The 22027-nt window shown below is 39.2% G+C and overlaps 1 protein-coding gene across 4 annotated transcripts; it reads right to left on the reverse strand.

Annotated features, from left to right (window-relative positions):
* Window positions 1-975: 975 nt before the first annotated feature.
* On the reverse strand, window positions 976-22027 carry LOC107870985 (UDP-N-acetylglucosamine transporter ROCK1). 4 transcript variants are annotated; one of them, XM_016717723.2, is made up of 8 exons: window positions 21563-21697; window positions 20617-20817; window positions 6360-6408; window positions 6049-6275; window positions 3153-3351; window positions 2934-3077; window positions 2166-2240; window positions 976-1594 (listed from the first exon to the last, which is right to left on the reverse strand). In XM_016717723.2, the coding sequence occupies exons 2-8, from the start codon at window positions 20667-20669 to the stop codon at window positions 1433-1435; spliced, it is 909 nt and encodes a 302-aa protein (XP_016573209.1). In that variant the 5' UTR covers window positions 20670-20817; window positions 21563-21697; the 3' UTR covers window positions 976-1432. The 4 variants fall into 4 exon arrangements, 3 of the variants coding, with proteins under 3 accessions (XP_016573209.1, XP_016573206.1, XP_016573208.1); XM_016717720.2 differs by lacking the exon at window positions 20617-20817 and having other exon boundaries at window positions 21563-22027; XR_001674566.2 differs by lacking the exons at window positions 976-1594; window positions 20617-20817 and adding an exon at window positions 2512-2670 and having other exon boundaries at window positions 2171-2240; window positions 21563-21971.

Consider the following 22027-nt stretch of genomic DNA (forward strand, 5'->3'; position numbering starts at 1 on the left):
CGATTCAATATTTTTTGAATCTCCTTGCATAAATTATTATTTTTTGGTTCTCACTTGACAGTATCTATTTTGAAACTCTAACTAATTTAGACTTCAACCACTTGAATCACCTTCAATGCATTAAAGAGGGAAGGGTTTCATAGCTGAATTTTAACGAGTCTTAGGTGCATGATCCTTTTATCCTATATTTCATTACTTCATCTTCAACTGCTACTAATTTACTGCAAAAATCAAAATTAACAATTTCCTTTAAAGTCAAGCCTATCCTATACTATGAAGTGGAGACTTATATAGTTATTGTTATGTGATGAGGAGGTCACGCACTCAAAAAATAGAAAGAGACTTTTACAAAAATACAAGGTAAAACTGCATACAGTAGATCCTTCTTGTCCAGCCATTACTCGAGCCCCACATATAGTTCGCTTTAACACGCCACGCTGCCCTTTTGTGTCCCTAGGAAGTACTATCATATACAAGAACAAGAACTGAAATAGTAACCACCTAACATGTTTGGCACCTCAAGAAAGAGAATCGTTCATACGTTGGTAAAGTGAGTTACAGTTCTGAATCATAACAAGACGTGATTTACATACTAGCTGATAAACATGGCAAAGGGATTGGAGATTTAGACAAAGGAAACTGACACTGATAACTACTCCATAAAACCTTTTTTACTCGTTAGGTCTCAACTCATCTCTTCGTATCTCAACAACATCCCAGTGTAATCCCACCAAACGGGATCTAGGAGGGTAGTGTGTATGCAGCCCTTACCCCTACCTTGGAGGTAGAGAGGTTGTTTCCGACAGACAATCTCTTTGCATCTAACACAACAAATATACTACACCACACCCAGTATAATCCCACAAAGTGGTGGTGTCTGGGGTGGGTAAAGTACACACAGACCTTACAGTACCTCAGAGATAGATAGGATGTTTCCAATAGACTCTCGGCTCAAGGAAAAATAGTCTAAAACAGTTCAGACAACAAAACACAACAAATATACTATGTAGAAACAATTAAAGTGAACAAAATATACTGAAGTTTAATATGAGAAGACGATATAATAGAAAAGCCATCTTTCTCTTTACACTTGAATACGAGCTCAAACTAAACTTCAACTCGCGGCTTCAGTGTGCCACTTAATTTTCTCAGAAAGGCCAATAGCACATATAGGAGTTTCCAGCCAGAAATTATCCAATTCTCTGTACTCAAGGCTGAATCATGCTGAACCCATCGATATACATCAAATGCAGATATATCTAGTAGAAAGATTTTTAACTCAATGTCCCAGTCCTGAGGTAGAGTTGAAACTCCTCAAATAGTATCTGTCAACTCTAAGCACTCTTTTCTTGTTAGATAAGTAAAAGCAACTGTACGCTTTGCCAATGTTGGCAAATATACTTAAAGAGCCGTCATATGGTGTATTCAAGATTCACACTTGCTTCTTCTTAACACGGTATGGATATTTTTGGTATATGCTTATGCTAATCATCACCAATGGAAGTGCCACTAGGCAGTATGGTGAAGGAGGTTTTCCATCAAAGATGAGCTGGAGCAGAGCAGTGACAAGAAGCGCAGACACAATGACAAATCCCTGCAGGTAATTTAAGACAAGCATGAAGAAAAAATGTTGTCAACAAAACTATGGTAAAGAACATCAAAATAAGTACGACATGATATATTCGGGGATTGAATTTTCCCAGAAGGAATATGGAAGAAAGGTGAAGTGATGATTTGCTCTTCAGAAGCACAACACTTCTAAGACCTCATCTTATTGTAGACCAGACAAAATAATTAGACCATATAATTAACTGTTTTGCTCTACCATGAATTATCAAGAGGATATGTTATGAATTCGAAAACAGAAAATATTCTAAGACTCCACTTCAAGTGATATAGTGAGGCACCAGAGCTACAAATTGCCTCAAATAAATCAAAGGAAAAGGCACAAGAAGGCGAAGCTATAACAGAGAATAGAAACAATATCTTTTCAAGCATATTCAATTTCCGTGGAGCTTGTAAGGCATAAGAAAGCCTCTCTACCTTTACAAGGTATGGGTATGGGTATGGGTAAGGCTGTGTACACACCACCCTCCTCAGACCCCACCTGTGGGATTACACTGGTTACGTTGTTGTAAAGCATAAGAAGCTTAGTGGACACTTGCCTTTCTAACACCACCAGCATATGAAGTCACAAGCCCCACAAGAATTCCACCAACCGCATTTAACACAACGGGAATCTGTAACAAAAGTACAGGTATCACATAAAAATCATGAGTTTTACCTAGATCTGACTCCTTTTTCAAAGCTAACAAAGGAAAAGAAAATGAATCCAGGTCATCTTGATTTTTTATCATTTCAGGTCATTTTTTATTTTCTTGTTTAAAAAAAAATATGTAAACAGCTAACTCATGGAACAAGTTGTTTCTTTTTGGAAATTAAACAATTTATTACCAGGATTAGTTGCCAAAGAAAGATCAATTTGTTTTTTTAATTGACAAGGGAACTCACAACCGCTACCCTTCAGGTGCGCACAGGGTAAACCCTGCTCCAGTGTAATAGCCCGCAAACCACAAAGAAGTAACCGCACTAGGCAGGCCCCCTGCGACAAGCTACACTGAAAAAGCATACAGGGGGTTTCGAACGTGAGACTCCCATTTGGGAGATCCCCTGGTCAACAAATTTAAAAGTCAAAGTTGGATCTAACCAGAGGATAAGAAGCATATGACAACAAAACGACAAAACGTCAGGCAAATTAATAGAAGATATCACTACATAGAAAACCAAAAAGTTTTTTTTTTTAGGAACCTCCATATTCATGGTGGTTCCTCATTCTTGTTCCTGGATGTTCTGAGTACTTGCATTACCAATTTAACAAGCTCCCTGGCATAAAGAACAAGAAAAAAAATTGCATATTGACAAAGCTGGTTTACCAAAGTTAATGCAGTCCACCCATAGAAGAATCCATGCTGTTTAATAGCTTCTCCATCTGGAGACTTGGAAGTACTACTTATCAAGCAGAGACTCCCAATAATGGACATCTCCACAGTCATCAGGTAAGATGAGTGTTTCTTAACCTGTAATAGAGAAGAAGCATATCAAAATGGAGGAAATGCAAAGGACCATTTCATAAACTAACAGCGTTTACTTGCCTGAGATGCCCATTGGCACAATGCAGATGCCAGACCAGAGAGCACAGACGCAACCAAAACTGGTACAATTCCATAGAATAAGATCTGATCAGGGTTACTACTACTGGAAGCTTTGCTGGAGCCTTCACCAACACTTAAAAGGACAGCTGCCATGATTAACAAGAAAAGAGCCCCAATTTGTTGAATAGATTGCTTCTGCCTGAAAAGGAAGGAATTTTTTTTTTTTTGGGGGGGTGTGGGGGAGGAAACCTCTCAGGAATCGCCTGATGCACAATTCGTGAAACTAACAAAAACACAAGCAGGATATTACAGCAACGGACTGTTCACTGCTGAATCGCTTAAACAATTAAAAGAAAAACAAGAGTTGGTTGTACAAACACAGAGATCTCAAGTGTCACAAAGTTCTAATTTAAATGACAAATGTTGCAAATAGCCAGCTAAGTGAATCAGTTGATCTTCTACGAGAACAGAGAATGATGCAAGAGTATTGTTTCTATGAAGATAATATTTATCAATCTGTATATCAAGTAGATACCATCTAAGACACTAAGGAGTCATTTGTCTTGCAATAAAAGATGTACCGGATTATAATACGGGGATTAAATAATAACGGGATTATTTAGCGGATATACTTTTATTAGTAAATGTTTGGTCTATTTGAGAAAAAATGAGATATACGGGATATCATATAAATCATGTGTTGGGTAGAGGTAGGCCGAAGAAATATTGGAAGGTGGGGATTAGACGTGACATGGACAGTTACAGCTTATGGAGGTCATGATCCTAGATAGGAAGGTGCGGAGGACGCGTATTAGGATAGAGGGTTAGTAGGTAGGAGTGTGTCCTTGATAGTAAGTAGGAGTGTTTTGTTTGTAGCCAGTCCAGTGGTCATAGTGCTATGCGTGCGTATGGCAGTTTCCTGTTCATAGTTCCTTGTAACTACTCCGTGGGTGTTCTTGTTTATGTTATTCTCTATTGGTGTGTTATTCCATCTTTGTTTTTGTTTTTACAATGTCCTTTTACTGTTTTGTGTCCTGAGCCGGGGGTCTATCCGAAATAGCCTCTCTACCTCATCCGAGGTAGTGGTATGGACTGCGTACACTTATCCTCCCCGAAATAGCCTCTCTACCTCATCCGAGGTAGTGGTATGAACTGCGTACACTTATCCTCTTCAGACCCCACTTTGTGAAAATACACTGGATATGTTATTGTTGTTGCATAGAAATCATGTAGTTGGTATAAACTAGATAAACTTAAATAAATTTTGATTTTCAATTTTAACATTGGTTTTCTTAAAGAGACTTTTGGAGAAAAACTTTTGAGAAGGGCAAATGTGTCAATTTGTTATTTTATCCCGGGATTAGTAATCCCAAGATTGTGATCCCTTAGAGGTTGCTTGATAGTTGGTTTGGAGATAAGTTATGCAGGTATTACATTCAGCATAAGTAATACCACGTTTGGTAAATTATTCATGTATAAAATTAATACGGTGTTTGGTTTGCAATTTAGAAACCCGTATAACTAATATATGTATAAGTTATGAGTGAATCTATATATTATCTTATACGGGATAGAAAATGGAATAAGTAATACATGAATAACTAAACCTTGCATAAACAATACATAGATTCCCTCATAACTAGAGTCGTCAATATGGGCCAGGCCCGTTGGGCCGGCCCGGCCCAACCTGTAATTTGATAAGGCTGGGATACAATTTTTATAGTCCGTTTAAGAACAGGGCTTTTTAGCTCAGCCCGTATAAGCCCGTGGGGCTTGAGCAATATGGGTTGGGCTGACCCGTGGGCCAAACAAAAAATGATTAAAAAATAGAATAGAGTACTAAGAATTAAAAAAAGAGTCCAAACTCAAAGTTTATTTGGACCATCATAAATAAGTAAAATACTAAATCTTTTAAGGAATCAAATATGTTTGAGGAAGATAATGTGGCGATGTTGAACACGCTATAACTCATAAGTGCAATGAGAATTTTTTTTTTTGAGGGGTTTATTTTCGCTTTTAATGGACTAAATATTGGCATTTCTTTGTGTGTTTATTGTGATCAATTAAAACAAAAATAGATTAATATTATTATTTAGCTAGTTATATCATTACCAATTAACAGTTTCGTTTGTTTTTCAACACCTCTATTTGATATGAATTTGGTGTCAAAATTTATTTAATTTCACAGATTATTTAATTTTTTTTGTAAATTTGAGCAAGTAGTAACTTCATTTAATATTATATTGTATATATTTATGTAATTAACAATTTAAAATTTAAATTAAGATTATAAAAATAATATATTTTTAAAAGTGGGTTGGCCCGTGGGGGCCAGCAGCCCACCGTGTGATGGGTTGGGCTTGCTATTTTCTGGCCTATCATATTGATGGGCTAGCCCGGTCTGACCCTGGGTTGGGCCGGCCCATATTGATAGCTCTACTCATAACTAATCCTTAAAGAATGTGGAACAAAAATAATACTACAAGATTGCTAGTCCCATAATTAAATATTCTACAAAACGTGGGATAGAATAAAGGACAGCCTAGTACGGGAAGCATCCGCATTCACGCAGGGTCCAGGGAGGGCGCACTCAAAAGGATGTGATGTAGGCAGTCTACCGTGGCACAAGCATTAAGAATTGGCTTCACAATTAGAATCCATGACATATAAGTCACAAATCCGACATTCTATCCCCAGCATCATAATCTTTTATCCTTTTAATCAAATTACCCCTAGCAGCCTAAGCACTAGAACGGTTGCCAAAGGTAACCAAAGTATGCGCTTGGTCAATAATCTTCTCCAAGCAAGGTCTAAGACAAAGAAGATAACAATCAACAGACAGACAACACTTCGGAACTCCGATCAACATACTATCAGTCACCCGGCAAAAGCATACCTCAAAATCATGTAAGTAAATAAGGCTGTGAAGAACAGTTTTGTCTGGTTCAAGATTGAAAATGTGAGTGAATCAAGATTTTTATAGGAGATCTGCAACAAGCTGTTCTGTAGTGCATAGATAGCCGCAGGCAGTCCAGATGCAGTCAAAGAACCAAATAAGGTCCATTCCCTGTATATTTTCTTCAAAGTGCCTTCTTTTGCCATGAGAATAAGAGCACAAATAACCTGCAAAGTGATTAGAAGGTATATGTATGTAAACATGTGGAATCATATAGTGAAAAACAAAGAGAAAAAAGTGAGGAAGTTTACCTTGACTACTTCACACGTCAAAACAGATGAAGTAACTATCACTTCACGCCTGTAGGAAGAGCAGAACATGAAATACTTATGTCAGAACACTATAAATCTTAACAAGGAATAGGGGAGCATTTAGCACCAAACAATATATGTGAAAGAATAAGCATAATATTTCCTTTACCAAGATAGTAAAAAGTAGCGAAGTAGACATGATAAAAAGCATCTATAAGATAACAACGAAACACGGAAAAGGGTGGAAACCAAGCAACCCATAGGTACTTGTCTTAATTTGATTTTTTTTGTTTATAAAACAAATTGATATTATTTTTGCACAAAGTTCTACTTGCTCATTGAGCCGGCCCAGTTTGATGTGGGACCATTCTTACCTGGACCCCTAGCTAAGGAGCTGACCCACCAATTCATAGGGTTGAGCCAGTTCCTAGCTCCTGGGACCGGAGGAGCTAAACCAGTACTAGGCACCTATGATGGGCTGATTCAAATAAAAAACAAATAGATATAGCTGAGGCTGAGTAACATCACACCAAGACATTGTTCTTCAATTTTAATGAACTTAGGATTTATTTACAGCAACATGATGTTTGACGATACAGAGTATGTTGTTCACATGATATTTGATGAATTGCTTTTGACCTTCTGACATATTGGAAAGGAACGACAATACAATTTTCTAATGTTTTCCAGCGTGTACATGATATGGTAACCATTCTAATATCTACTGTTGCTTCAGAAAGTCCTTGTAGACAAGGTAAGTTGCAACTAAGAGGGAAGAAGTATGGTAGCTGGATCTAAGTGGGAAGTGCTCATGTTCTAGAAGTAATGGATCAAACCTGAAAGAATAAAGTCAAGGAATATTGAAAGAGTTCAACTCCCAAAAAGAATTCAACCTGACAGATGTTGAGGAATGGATCAAGCAGAACGAGACCAACAAGATTTACATTTTGTATATATTGTACTTTCTTCAACAAGTCAATAAATGGACAACCTGTGTCAACAGTACTTACAAGTTGTTCATATGACACAACCTGAGTAATCCATTGGTATAAATGAGTTTGCAACTATATGTACAACACGGTATTCTTTCTTTACACAAAAAGTACAAGTGCAATATAAATGATCTGTTCTTTCCACAACATTATCGATTTGAAACAACCTACTTCTTTCATTTCAAATGCAACAAAACAGATATAGTGATGATGTTCCCAGGCTTCTCCCTTTCACCGACAATTTTCTGTAATCTCCAAGCTGGTGATAGCTTCCTCTGCTATCCTTGGTAACACCCACTATATGCTAAACCATGTGCATACAACAGTCCACAGTTCCGTAACCAGCTTAATCGTCTCCAAATTCTTTGCACATGCAACATCAACTTATAAATATCATTCTATTTTTTCTCGAATTGCCAGATGCATCTCTTACTGCACATCAAACCAAAAAAAGCAACATTTCTGTGAGCCTTAGTGGCCAAACATTTTTTCGAACTTCATTCTTGCCTCCCTACTTGCCAATTCCGTGTTATACGAATTAACCATAAAATACTTTTCTCTCAACTGCCCAACCCATATTATCAATTGTCCCTCCTCCTCCCAATAATTTTTTGTTTTGGTAAGGTAAAGCTCCCTCCTCCATCATATATTTCTGAAAAAGATCCTCAGTATCTGATCTTGTTGCCAACTTGGATGGCCCTCCTAATGTTCCCACAACAATCCCCTGATTATCCTTTCTTAATGATCATATTTCTTAGCATAATTCTCGTTTATCAATCCATAATAACTATGGAGTGCAATCTGTAAAGGTAACCATCAAACATAAATCCTTCAAAAACGTTTTCCCTACTTCACAACAGCATGGCCACGGGCTTATATTAGTAAAAAGACAAAAAGGCTTTGCAAATGGTTAATCCCAGCTAATCAAGTCTGATCAGTGTTGATGATGAGTTTGGCCAGTGTTGACCAGGACTAGCTCCCGTTGGAGCTCTCGGCATGATTCAAGCATGGTCCCACACGCCTCACTTATCGCACGACTCCTTAGTTATGTTAGTATTTGGACATGAGTCCTGGACTAAACCCATTGTATAACTAGTAATATAAATAGGAACTGTACAATTTCTATCCAATTTGGAGACCTTCATGGAGGTGGATATCTTTTGGATTTTTGATGAGCTCCTTGGATCATCACTAAAGGTGGAGATCTTCTTTGGTAATTTTCTTGCCTCATCTCCCTATCCTTCAAAAGTCCATTCCAAAGATATATACTATAGAATTAGCTCCTTGTTGAAGGAACCATCCATTAGCTCATTCCATCTTTAGTAAATATTTTTCATTAAAAGGTGTTCTGTTGCATGAATCTCCATAGCCATTTACCCAAAATTGTTGTATTGAAAATGGACAATTCCTAGTCGTACTTCCCTCATAGATACTGTTATCTTCACTGTTGAAGGATAACCCCCCCCCCCCCCCCCCCCAGGTTGAGTGTCACATCGTCTTCTCCAAGCCTCTTTGTAGTACTTACAAGCAACAACAACAACAAACCCAGTGTGTTCCCACAAAGTGGGGTCTGGGGAGGGTGAGATGTACGCAGTCCATACCGCTACTTCTTCGAAGAAGTAGAGAGGCTGTTTTCGATAGACCCTCGGCTCAACATAAAGAATAGTAAACAAGGTCGTAATGAAACAAGCAGCAGGATGAATGACATAATAGAAATAAGGAATAAAATAGCAAAAATAGAAATCAGAGAAAATGCAAGATAAGAGAAATAAGAGTACTACGAAATAAGGACTAAGAAATAGGACATCCACCAAGTAGGAACATACACACACAGACCAAAGACACCCACCACACCTAAACTCTCTTGGCTAGAGACTCCTACCTATGGACACAGTCCAAAGAATACTAACCCGGCTACACAAGAAAATCACCTAACTACTTGCTACAATCCACACACTCACACTAGCCTTCTACCCTTATCCGCGTCCTCTACACCTTCCTATCTAGGGTCATGTCCTCAGTAGTACTTACAAGCATTCAAATCAAATACTTAATAGGTGTGTTTCACTAGAGATTGTTATTGTTATCTTATCTCCTTGAAGGAGGAAAAAAAATTGGAAAAGGACCTCTCTTCCCAAACAACAATTCTCGAAACTTTTAACAACCTTGTAACTAAATTTATTATGGTTGCTTTATGCCCATTCTAAACATTAACTACAAAAGTATGGACAAATAAACTCCATTAGTATCCAATTTGATCGGTAAAGTGTAAAAATCACACGATAAACTCAAACACAAGATGCGAGGACAACATGAGGACAATATCCCTGGGGCAATTTTAGAGTTCCTCCTTTAGTGACCTGTAGATTATGGATTTGATATGTAGCATATATACACCACCTATCCTCATTTCCGATGCTTGTCACGAATCCAGAAAACACTTCATGCACGGGGTAAGCCCTTATTGACAACTACCTTACACCCTTCCCAGACCCCACTTTGCAGGACTACACTGGGCATGTTGTATTATACATTTCTCCGAAAAATTTTTATCTTTCCTTAAATGGGTGAATAAATTTGCCAAGGATGTCGTACAAGCACAAGTAGTAGTGCACAACTTCATTCTAAATCAAGAACACACCCCAAACACTTGTTCCATATACATTAAATGCATCCAAATAGCATTCTACAAAAATAACAACAACAACAAACCCAACGCAGCCCCACAAATGAGGTATGGGGAGGGTGGTGTGGACGCAACCTTACCCTTACAGGTAGAGAGACTATTTTCGATAATTGAAGCAAAGGAAACAATGAGTGAATAAATTTGCCAAAGATGTCATACAAGCACAACTACATTCTAAATCGATAACACAATCCAACCACTTGCTTATGTCAAATACACTCATGTGTCCAAATGGCATTCTACGAAAAATAACAGCAACGACGACGACAAGCCCAATGTAATCCCATACGTGAGGTATGTGAGGATAGTGTATACCCAACCTTACCCCTGTGAGGATAGAGATGTTATTTTCGATAGACCCTCGACTCAAACAAAGCATATCAAACAACAATGTAAAGCAAATGCAAAGGCGAAGAGAACAATATCAACATAAATACTACAATGACTGAAGCAAAGAAACAATAGGTAATATAAAACTGAAAAGAGAACTAGACATACTCGACTACCTACTAGCCTTCTATCCTAATACTCATCACAATATCTTTCTATCTACGAAAAATAAATAATACGATAATTGAAACAAAGGAAAGAACGGGTAATACAAAATTGAAAAAGGGAACTAGACACGTTTTGAGCACCTACTAACCTTGTACCCTAATGCTCGACCACCATATCTTCCTATCTACCAAAATTAAATAATACGATAATTGAAGCAAAGGAAACAACAAGTAATACAAATTGAAAAAGGGAACTACACACGCTAAACTACCTACTAATCTTCTACCTTAATACTGGACCTTCACATCTTCCTATCTATGAAAATTAAGTATAATTAATCTAACTTTGGTACAGTGCCATTTTATGAATGATTAACAATACAAACAACTGCACCATACATTTTCTCCCAAATTTCTCAATATGCACGATAAAAGAATGCTTGAGATATAGTACAAGAACTACTCCCTATGTTCATTTTTACTTGTCCAGTCTTGACTTGTCACACTCTTAATTAGCAATAAATAGAATGACAATTTTACTATATCACTTTTTGAATATAATAAATTTAATGCTTTGGAAATTACAGTGAGAATCAGTTTTGATTTATGTCAGGACGCTCGACTACAGAAGTCATTCACCAAATAAGAAGATAGGTGAAACAATGTAGGAAAAACTTACATATGGTGTTCATTGACCTAGAAAAGGCTTACGACAAAGACCTTAAGGAAGTTCTTTGGAGGTGCTTGGAGGCCAAAAATGTACCTCTGGCGTACACTAGGTCAATTAAGGATATATATAATAGAGTCAAAACTCAAGTAAGGACAGTGGAAGGAGATTGAAAGAACTTCCCCGTTTTATGGGGTTGCACGAGGGATCAAGCAATAGTCTATTTTTATTTGCTTTGGTGTTGGATGTATTGATGCAAGAAACTCAGAGTGAGGTGACATGTGTATGTTATTTGTGGATGACATAGTTTTGATTGACGAGACTCGTTCTGGGGTTAACACTACATTGGAGGTGTTGGAGATATACCCTAGAGTCTAAAAAGGTTACAAATTGAGCAGGACAAAGACAGAATACTTGGAGTGTAAGTTCAGTGATGTGATGTGGTGCCTAAGCTGAAGAAAAAGTGATGTTGGACGCAAGCCATCCAAAAGAGAGATAGTTTTAAGTATCTTGGATCTATTATTTAGGAAAATTGGGAAACTGAAGAGGATGTCACTCACCGTGTTATGGAAGGGTGGATGAAATGAAGGCTCGCATCCGCGTTTTATGCAATAAGAAGGTGCCTCCAATGCTTAAGGCAAGTTCTACAAAGTGGTGGTTAGACCAACCTTGTTGTATGGGGCGAAATGTTGACCAGTCAATAACTCACACATTCAAAAAATGAAAGTGGCGGAAATGAGGATGCTGCAATGGATGTGTGGGTATACTAGGAGATATAGGATTAAAAATGAGAATATCCGAAACAAGGTGGGAGTGACTCCGGAGGAAGTCAAGATGCGAGAAGCGAGGTTGAAAACGTTCGGACACGTGGTGAGGAGATGCACGGATGCCCCAGTGCAAAAGTGTGAGAGGTTGGTCATGGATAGATTTAGAAGAGGTAGAGGCAGACCAAAGATTGGGGAGAGGTGCTTAGAGAGGACATGACGCAGTTGCATCTCTCCGAGGACATGGCCTTAGATAGAAAGGTGTTGAGGACACAGATTAAGAAAGAAGGGTAGTAGGTAGGAATCTGTCCTTACTAGTAGATAGGAGTGTATTGACTTGTTGTCCGTTCTAGTAGTGGTAGTATTACTCTTCTTTCTTGTTTTTCAATTTCTGTTATCATTTTGAGTAGGCTAATTATAGTATTATTTGGTGTAGTATGGTTTTGCTACTATCTATTGTTTTATTCCTGTGTGATTTTATTTATTTCCATCACTTCCTTTTCTAGATTGTTTTTCTCTCGAGTCGGGGGCCTATCAGAAATAACCGCTCTACCTCTAAGGTAGAGGTGTAAGAATTTATCTTACTTGTGGCTCAAGTTTACTTGCGGTCCAAGTTTACTAGTGACCCAATTAACGGCCACAATTAAAGAATAGATCTCGTCCGTACATCGATTACTTGATGGACGTACCGAATTAAGTCTTGACCTCTATAAATTGATCCTCACTACGCCCATTAAGGTCACTATATACTCTCTACATCTTCTCCATCACTAAAGGTTATAGGGCAAGGAAGTAGAAATTAGTTTTTCTCAACTAACACTTCTACTACTCTCTATGATGATACTTTCTGCGAAAGATCTGTTTTCTATGATGCATCTTTGTAAGATTGTGGTGTTCAAGATGTTGATGTGCATTAAGTGTTAAAGTATTAAAAGAGGTAGATGTCGGATTCGCATACACTTTACCCTCCCTAAACCAAGATTTGGGAGAGGGTGGTGGAGCGGAGGTTGAAGAAGATTGTGCCTATTTCGGAGAATCAATTTGATTTTATGCCTGGTCGCTCCACGACTGAGGCAATTCACCTTGTGCGGAGACTGGTAGAGCAGTATAGAGAGAGGAAGAGGGATCTTCACATGGTGTTTATTGACTTGGAAAAGGCGTATGACAAGGTCCCTAGGGAGGTTCTTTGGAGATTCTTGGAGGCCAGAGGGGTCCTGCTGGCGTACATTAGAGCGATTAAGGACATGTATGAGGGGGCGAAGACTCGGGTAAGGACTGTGGGAGGAGATTCTGAACATTTTCCGACCTTAACAGGGTTGCACCAGGGATCAACTCTTAGTCCGTTTTTATTCGCTTTGGTGATGGATGTGTTGACGCGGAATATACAAGGCGAGGTGCCTTGGTGTATGCTTTTCGCAGATGATATAGTTTTAATTGATGAGTCGCGACAAGGGGTTAATGATAAGCTGGAGGTTTGAAGACAAACCCTGGAGTCTAAAGGTTTCCGGTTGAGCAAGAGCAAGATGGATACTTGAAATGCAAGTTTAGTGACTCGAGGCACGAGGAGGAGGTGGTAATAAAGTTGGATTCTCAGGTGGTTTGCAAGAGGGATAGTTTTAAGTATCTCGGGTCTACGATTCAGGGGAATAGAGAGATAGATGAGGATGTCTCTCACCGTATTGGGGATGGTTGGATGAAATGGAGGGCTCGCTTCAGGTATTTTATGCGATACGAAGGTGCCCCACAAGCTAAAAGGCAAATTCTATAGAATTGCAATCCGACCTTCTATGTTGTATGGAGCGGAGTGTTGGCCGGTTAAGAATTCTCATATCCAGAAGTTGAAAGTGGCAGAAATGAGGATGTTGCGTTGGATGTGTGGTTTCACAAGGGCTGACAGGGTTAGGAATGATATTATTCGGGAGAAGGTGGGAGTGGTATCTGTGGAGGAAAAAATGCGGGAAGTGAGGTTGAGATGGTTTGGTCATGTGATGAGGAGGGGTACAGATGCCCCAGTTCGTAGGTGTGAGAGGTTGGCCTTGGAAGGTTTCAAGCGGGGTAGGGGTAGACCGAAGAAATGCTGGAGAAAAGTGATTAAGCGTGACATGGAGCAGTTGCAGTTGACTAAGGACATGACCCTGGATAGGAAGGTATGGAGGAAAAACATTAGGATAGAGGGCTAAGGGTGTGGATGAGTCGTAGCCAGTAATTAGGTGAACTTTGGTGTTCTTTGTTTGGCAATGTACAATCTTCTATGGATGTTGTACCTATGTTATTTTATCATGTTCCTTGCTTTTGATGCTTTTGTATACTGTCTTTAATCTTGAGTCGGGGGTCTATCGGAAACAGCCTCTTTACCTCTTTAGAGGTAGTGGTATGGACCGCGTACACTCTACCCTCCCCAGACCCCACTTTGTGGGAATATACTGGGTTTGTTGTTGTTGTTGTTGTTGTTGTTACCCTCCCTAAACCTTACTTCGGGGTACAACACTAGGTATAATGTTTTTGTTGTTGTTGGAAAATACATTGAGAAATGACTATAGTTAATAACAAGGGTAAAGTAGAAACTACTATTCCCTCCGTCCAATAATATTTGTGTACTATTGACTTGGCACACAGGTTAAGAAACAATCTATTTAGCCCCTGTTTGGATGATGGTTTTCCATGGTATGGTATGGTATGGTTACCCAGGAAACCATGTTTGTATTGATTGTTTTTTAAAAGTCATGGTATGGTATGGTATATTTTCATGGTTACCAAACCATGAAATGTCCCAATTTTCAGAACCACCAATTTGGTGGTATACCATTGTTTTCTTCTTTTTTTTTTTTCCAATTAGACCCTCATATAATATTCTTTAATCCCATTTTACCCTTCAGCCTATATCACTTTTAACCCTAACATATTTTTATTTTACACTTTTCTGTTTACCTATCCTCTATCGTTCTTCATCTTCCGCCTTCTCTTCTTCTACGCTCATTCTCTCAAGTATGTCTTTTGAAACTTTAACTGCTTATTATTTTAAGATGCCTTCTCTTCTTCTACGCTCATTCGTCGTTGGCATTGTTGGCGTCTGATTTTCCTGGATGTGTCGGAAACAGGATTTACTTTACTGATGATTGTTTCATTTGGTGAGCTGTATTTCTAGTTTGAATCAACAACAACAACAAACCCAGTGTATTCCCACCTAGTGAGGTCTGGGGGTAAGATGTACGCAGTCCATACCTCTACCTCTGATGAAGTAGAAAGGCTGTTTCCGATAGACCCCCGGTTCAAGGCACAAGATACCACACAAACACATAGTGCAGCACAGAAGCAGATTACATAACATAAATACGGCACCCATAAGTAATATAAAGCAGAGGAAAGCAGGGAAAGCACACAGATTCGTAATACAACATGGAACACGGAACACGGAACACGGAATCATGACAAGAATAAAACCCCCACCAAGTAATTCCCTACACTAGCGACCCGAACTGGCCCTAATCCTCTACCGTAATTCGCGTCCTCCAGACCTTCCTATCTAGGGTCATGTCCTCGGTGAGCTGTAACTGTTCCATGTCCCGCCTAACCACCTCACCCCAGTACTTCTTCGGCCTACCCCTACCCCGCCTAAAACCATCCAACGCTAGCCTCTCACACCTACGGACCGGGGCATCCATGCTCCTCCTCTTCACGTGTCCGAACCATCTCAATCGTGCTTCCCGCATCTTGCACTCCACTGAAGTCACACCAACCTTCTCCCGGATAGTCTCATTCCGAACTCTATCCCCTCTAGTCAGTCCACACATCCAGCGCAACATCCGCATTTCTGCCACCTTCATTTTTTGAATGTGGGAGTTCTTAACTGGCCAACACTCCGCTCCATACAACAAGGCCGGACGGACTACCACCCTGTAGAATTTGCCTTTAAGCTTGGGCGGCACCTTCTTATCACACAGCACCCCCGACGCGAGTTTCCACTTCATCCATCCCGCCCCAATACGTCAATCTCACCGTTACTCTGGATCACGGACCCAAGATACTTGAACTTGTCCCTCTTACATACCTCCTGAGCTTCCAGCTTCACTACTACCTCATTCTCCCGCCTCACGTCATTAAACTTGCATTCCACATACTCTGTCTTGCTTCTGCTCACCCTGAACCCTTTAGACTCAAGAGTTCGCCTCCACACCTCTAATTTGTCATTCACACCCCCTCGAGTCTCATCTATCAGAACTACATCGTTTGCAAACAGCATACACCACGGCACCTCCCCTTGAATACGCCGCGTCAACACATCCATCACCAACGCAAACAAAAAGGGACTAAGAGTAGATCCCTGATGCAATTCTGTCAGGACAGTGAAATGCTCCGAGTCTCCTCCCGCCGTCCTCACCTGGGTTTTCGCTCCATCATACATATCCTTAATTACTCTGATATATGCCAGCGGTACCCCACTCACCTCCAAGCATCTCCAAAGCACCTCCCTGGAGACTTTGTCGTAAGCCTTCTCCAGGTCGATAAACACCATGTGCAGATCCTTCTTCCTCTCCCTATACTGCTCCACCAACCTCCGTACCAGGTGGATTGCCTCCGTCGTCGAGCGGCCGGGCATAAATCCGAACTGGTTCTCCGAAATAGACACTATCCGTCTCAGCCTCACCTCGACCACTCTCTCCCAGATCTTCATCGAGTGACTCAATAACTTAATCCCCCTATAGTTATCGCAACTCTGAATGTCCCCCTTATTCTTATAGAGAGGGATCATGGTACTCCACCTCCACGCCTCGGGCATCTTTGCCGTCCTGAAAATTTCATTAAACAATCTAGTCAACCACCTTACACCAGCCTCTCCAACGAACTTCCAAAACTCCACCGGTATCTCATCCGGCCCCGTCGCCCTACCCCTTCGCATCCTGTGGACAGCCTGTCTAACCTCTTCTACCTTAAAACGTCTACAATAGCTAAAATCCCGACACTCCTCTGAGTGCTCCAGTTCCCCTAACACAATATCTCTATCCCCTTCGTCATTCAAGAGCCCATGAAAATACGACTGTCATCTCTTCTTGATGTGGCCGTCCTCCACCAACATTCTACCGTCCTCCCCCTTAATGCACCTCACCTGATCGAGGTCACGACCCTTCCTCTCCCTAGCCTTAGCGAGTCTAAACAACTTTTTCTCCCCTCCTTTCCCCTGTAACCCTGCATACAAGCTCTCAAAAGCGGCCGTCTTAGCAGCCGTGACTGCTGACTTCGCCTCCTTCCTCGCTAGCTTGTACTCTTTCCTGTACACCCGCTTCTCCTCTTCGTTCTTACTTTCCACCAACTTAGCATACGCCCCTTTCTTGGTCCCCACTTTCTTCTCCACCTCTTCATTCCACCACCAATCCCCCCAATGGTGCCCGGCCTGGCCCCTAGAAACACCCAACACCTCACTTGCATTCTCCCTGATGCACCTTGCCGCCCTGTCCCACATACTATCCACGTCCCCCCTACACTCCCACACCCCCATTCCCGCCAACCTCTCCCCTATCTCCCACGTATTCACTGGCGTCAGGCCGCCCCACTTAATTCTCGGTCTACCCTCCTTACTCCTCCTCTTTCTATTCTTCTTTATACCCAAATCCATAACCAAGAGCCTATGCTGGATCGAAAGATTCTCACTCGGGATGACTTTACAGTCCTTACACAACGCCCTATCCCCTTTCCTAAGCAACAAAAAGTCAATCTGAGTCCTGGCTACCGCGCTTCGAAAGGTGATCAGGTGCTCGTCCTTCTTCGGGAAGCCCGAGTTCACCACCACCAGCCCAAAGGCCCTCGCAAACTCCAATAGGGTCGCCCCCTCTTCATTTCTCTCCCCAAAACCAAAACCACCATGCACATCCCCAAAGCCTCCCGGTAGCGCCCCGATGTGCCCGTTGAAATCCCCTGCTACAACAATCTTCTCCGAACTAGGCACGCCTCTCACTTATAGATGAAGCACAACTCAACTTAGTAGAAATAGACTGCGCACAGCTAACTCTTTAAAACTTGTATTGAGATATTTGTACCTCCAATACAACTGAAATCTGACCATATAGTGCCAATAATAAAGATTCCAGTTAGGGACTTAAGGTATAAGACATCAGTGAGCATTAGTTATTTCCCAACGGAACCCCACATTCTGACTATTTCAAGGCAAATAAATTGCTTCCTTTGGCCTAGAAGATGTTAGTTTGTGTTGATGTTGTGGATGTGTTATACATAGGGAGTCTTCCATAAGATGTAGTAGTACCAGATGCATTAATCCTATCGGAATAATTTAAGTTCTGCTACATTATGAGTCTGTTTCACTTGAATTCTTATTGCTGAATTGCCAGTTCATTGGAGTGTATATTAGGACGTTCTCTTGATTTGAGTTCGGGAGAATAGAGTACAAACAAAATAGTGGAAGTTTGCCTCCCTAATCTTAATAATACCACAAGCTAGAGAAGTAATAAAATCCCATAGTAACAGAAAACTTAAGTGACTATTTGTGTCACATTTTTTCTTATTTGATGTTATTTTTAAGTAATTTCGTGATGCTATTGTTTTTAGTACAAATATTATGTATAGTTGATTTACTTTATATTATATCTTTTATCAATACTTAAGTGTGACAACATTTTCTTTTTTTGAATTTTATGAATATTTATCTTAATTCTGTAGTGGTTGATATGACGAGAAAAGCAAAGGAATTCACCTCAAGTGATCTAAATGTACAAGAGAATTTTGTATGCGTTAGGACAAATACGATGGATGACACATTAGTTGATGCCTATTGTCACGAGGATGCACTTGGACATAGGGTTGGAGGAACTTTTACTACGCACGCAATGGATAACATTGTGAAGAAGCTACAATTTAAATTTCCAGATAAGGTTATTAACAAGGAAAAAATTCATAATCGGATGAAAATAATCAAAAGGCAATTCACCAAGTATTACGACACGTTTCATCAGTCGGGAAAGAGCGGATTTGCTTGGGATCCTATCACACATAAGTGGGATGCTGAACCTGAAGTGTGGGATCAACTAATTCAGGTAAATTTACAGCCCATCACAGATAAGTATGCTATATTTATAGTCATAACTGAATTTTTATTGTTTCGTGAAATTCTCCAGTAAACATGGATAAGTTACTTTTTTCAATATTATTTTCTTTAATAATATTTTGCACTTATAATATATAGGCTAAGCCTCAAGCTGATGAGTTTAAAAACAAGTCATTTCAAAATTATGAAAAGCTGGTGATGCTATATGGAAAGGACAGAGCTACTGAAAAACATGCTGAGACTGGTTCAGATATGTTAAAGAGGGAATGCTCATAAAAATCTAACAAAACCAAGTGTTGATTCAATCGTTATTGATGACATAGATGAAATGGGTTATATAAATACTGACTCATTGGAAGATATGGAAGGACATGAACTGGCGATCAAAGTCAAACAACTAATGATGCACCTACACCTAATGTCTATTCAGAAGCACCAGCGCCTACCAGAAATAAAAAATCTAAACATGAGCATCTTGAAGGCATGACTGACGTGTTGAGAGGTGTAATGGACAACTGGGCTAGTGCTATTAATCGGCTTTCATCCCTTCCGCCTATTTCTGAGACCAAGATATGAAATATGTTGGAGGAGTTGGATTTGAAATCTGGTGTGGATACAAAGGCTTATATTTTTCTTTGTCAAAATGCAAGTGCATGTCGTACACTGATAGGATGTCCAAAGGAACAGCGCAAGGATCTTTTATCAAAAATGATGCCATAAAACAATTAAGATTAGCTTCTATTTTTTTTTTACTTTATGATTTATATTGTTGACAATAAAGAATGTTTGAACTTTTGTTGGCACGTTGTGCACAAGGTTTATTTATTTTGAGTTTGGGGCATTCTTGAAGTGTTCAAGTGAACCTAATAAATGTTATTGCAATGAAATTATTCTTTTCTTGAGTACGTGTAGTGGTGTACCAAAATGGTGTAATTGATGTTGCTTCTCTTCACACAAATATATGAGATGTTCTGAGTTCTGACAATTGATTCTCTACAACAATTACTTGATAATAGTTGCAACCACGTGTTCAAGTTGTTTGCTTTAGTTCTTGACGATTGTGCAATTGGTCAGTTTTTATAAGGCGATTGGTGTACGGGATCACATGAAGGTTGTTGTCGTTTCTGCATTTAGCATTGAAGATTGCTGATATTATCTGTGAAGGACCTGGGATTCATTTTCTCTATATTTCGTTTATTGAAACTCCAAGGCAAATTCGAGGTGATATGCAGTATTTGGTTAGAACAAATGATGAGTTTTGACTCATGACGAGATTTTTGGAGCTTGATATTGATGCTGCGTATCATCAGCTTGATGTTGTGTATAAGACAGTTGAATTTTGTGTGTTTAGGTTGGTTTTAGAAGGGCCGAGATGGGAGAAGATTAATTGTTTAGGTGATTAGATGTTGTTTTTAGGAGAAAATTCGTCAAACAGAATTTACTTTACTGATGATTGTTTCACTTGGTGAACTGTATTTCTAGTTTGAACGATTGTAAGATATTCGAAGTTATAGATGAAGCACAACTCAACTTAGTAGAAATAGACTGCGCACAGCTAACTCTTTAAAACTTGTTCTCTCCTTGCAGTGTGTAATACCTTTTGAATCGTGCTGTTATCTCGTTGCGGTGTACTTTGGTGAATTCCTCCATTGAGGTGGTTTGTGAATATGTTATTCTGGCCAGAGTTCAATTTGATGGATGAAATTTCTTTGTCTATGAATTGCAAACAATCAATAGTTGTGTGCTGTAAGTAAAACTGTATCTACATTTTCTTGTTGCAATCTTAGTGAAACATTCCCTGTAATCAAATTCATGTGAAAAGAAGGAAGGATAAGAGAAAGAAAATTTTTTTATTTATTAATAATTTTTGATAAATTTAAAATGTATAATAATAAGGGGCATTTTAGTAAATTTATCAGTTACGATACAGTACCATACCATCAAACCAACTAATAAAACTATTATTAAACAGCAGTGAACGATACAGTCGATCCAAACATTGTATTGTACTATACCATATAATACAATACAATACCATACCATATCATACCGTACCATACATTATGAAACTATGTCAAACCATCATCCAAACAGAATGTTAATAGGGATAATTTTACTATATCATCCTTCGAATATAATAAATTTAATACCTTGAAAAATGCACTGAGTGATGAATAGTATTTAATAGTAATGGTAAAATGAGTAGAAAGGAGTAAATTATTCATGGATTTTTCAAATTGGACAGGTATTGTTGGACATCTGTCTTTAGTATAGTGGACAAGTATTGTTGGAAGAAGGAGTAGCTGATAAATTACTCTTGATTTTTTATATTGAACAAGTAAAAATGGGCATTAATTTTTAGTATATTGGATAAGTAAAAGTGTATTACGCAATTATATAAAAATAAAAAAACTTGCACACTTCACACGTGAATTACAATATAAATTAATATGTTCATAGAATTAAATTGCATTTTACCCGACATAAAAAAAAAAACTGAAAATTAGATTAAAACAATTAAATTGAAAGTAGTATAACTGAACCTGACAAAGCGTTTAGATATGAGGGGCTGAGCACCATACTGTAAGGTGAGAAGGAGTGAATAAAACCACACTTTTCCGGCGGTTTTCGCCGTCGTCCGGCTATCGGAGTTGGGTTTATTGGATACGGTAGCAGCCATAACGGGTCGACCCGAATATGTGTAGACGAATCGGGTCGGATCCTTCGATAATTGCTGTTATAGAAATGTGTGAAAGGCTCGCTTTCGTGTAAAAGGCTAGCTTTAGTGGAAACGCTTATGGCATTGGAAGCGTTAAATACGACGTCGTTTAGTGAAGATGACTTTGAAGCTGATTGTTTTTGGTTCAAGGAGTTTGCTTTGCTTAAGGAAGGTATCTTCCAATTGAATTTTGAAAAAAAATAAAAATATAGAACTATAATCTTTTGGATTTAAATTGAATGACCCGTTTGGACATAGGTTATGTTTAGACATAAAATTTTACATTTGT

This window comes from Capsicum annuum, chromosome 5 (genome assembly GCF_002878395.1).
Source record: "Capsicum annuum cultivar UCD-10X-F1 chromosome 5, UCD10Xv1.1, whole genome shotgun sequence".
Lineage (NCBI taxonomy): Eukaryota > Viridiplantae > Streptophyta > Magnoliopsida > Solanales > Solanaceae > Capsicum > Capsicum annuum.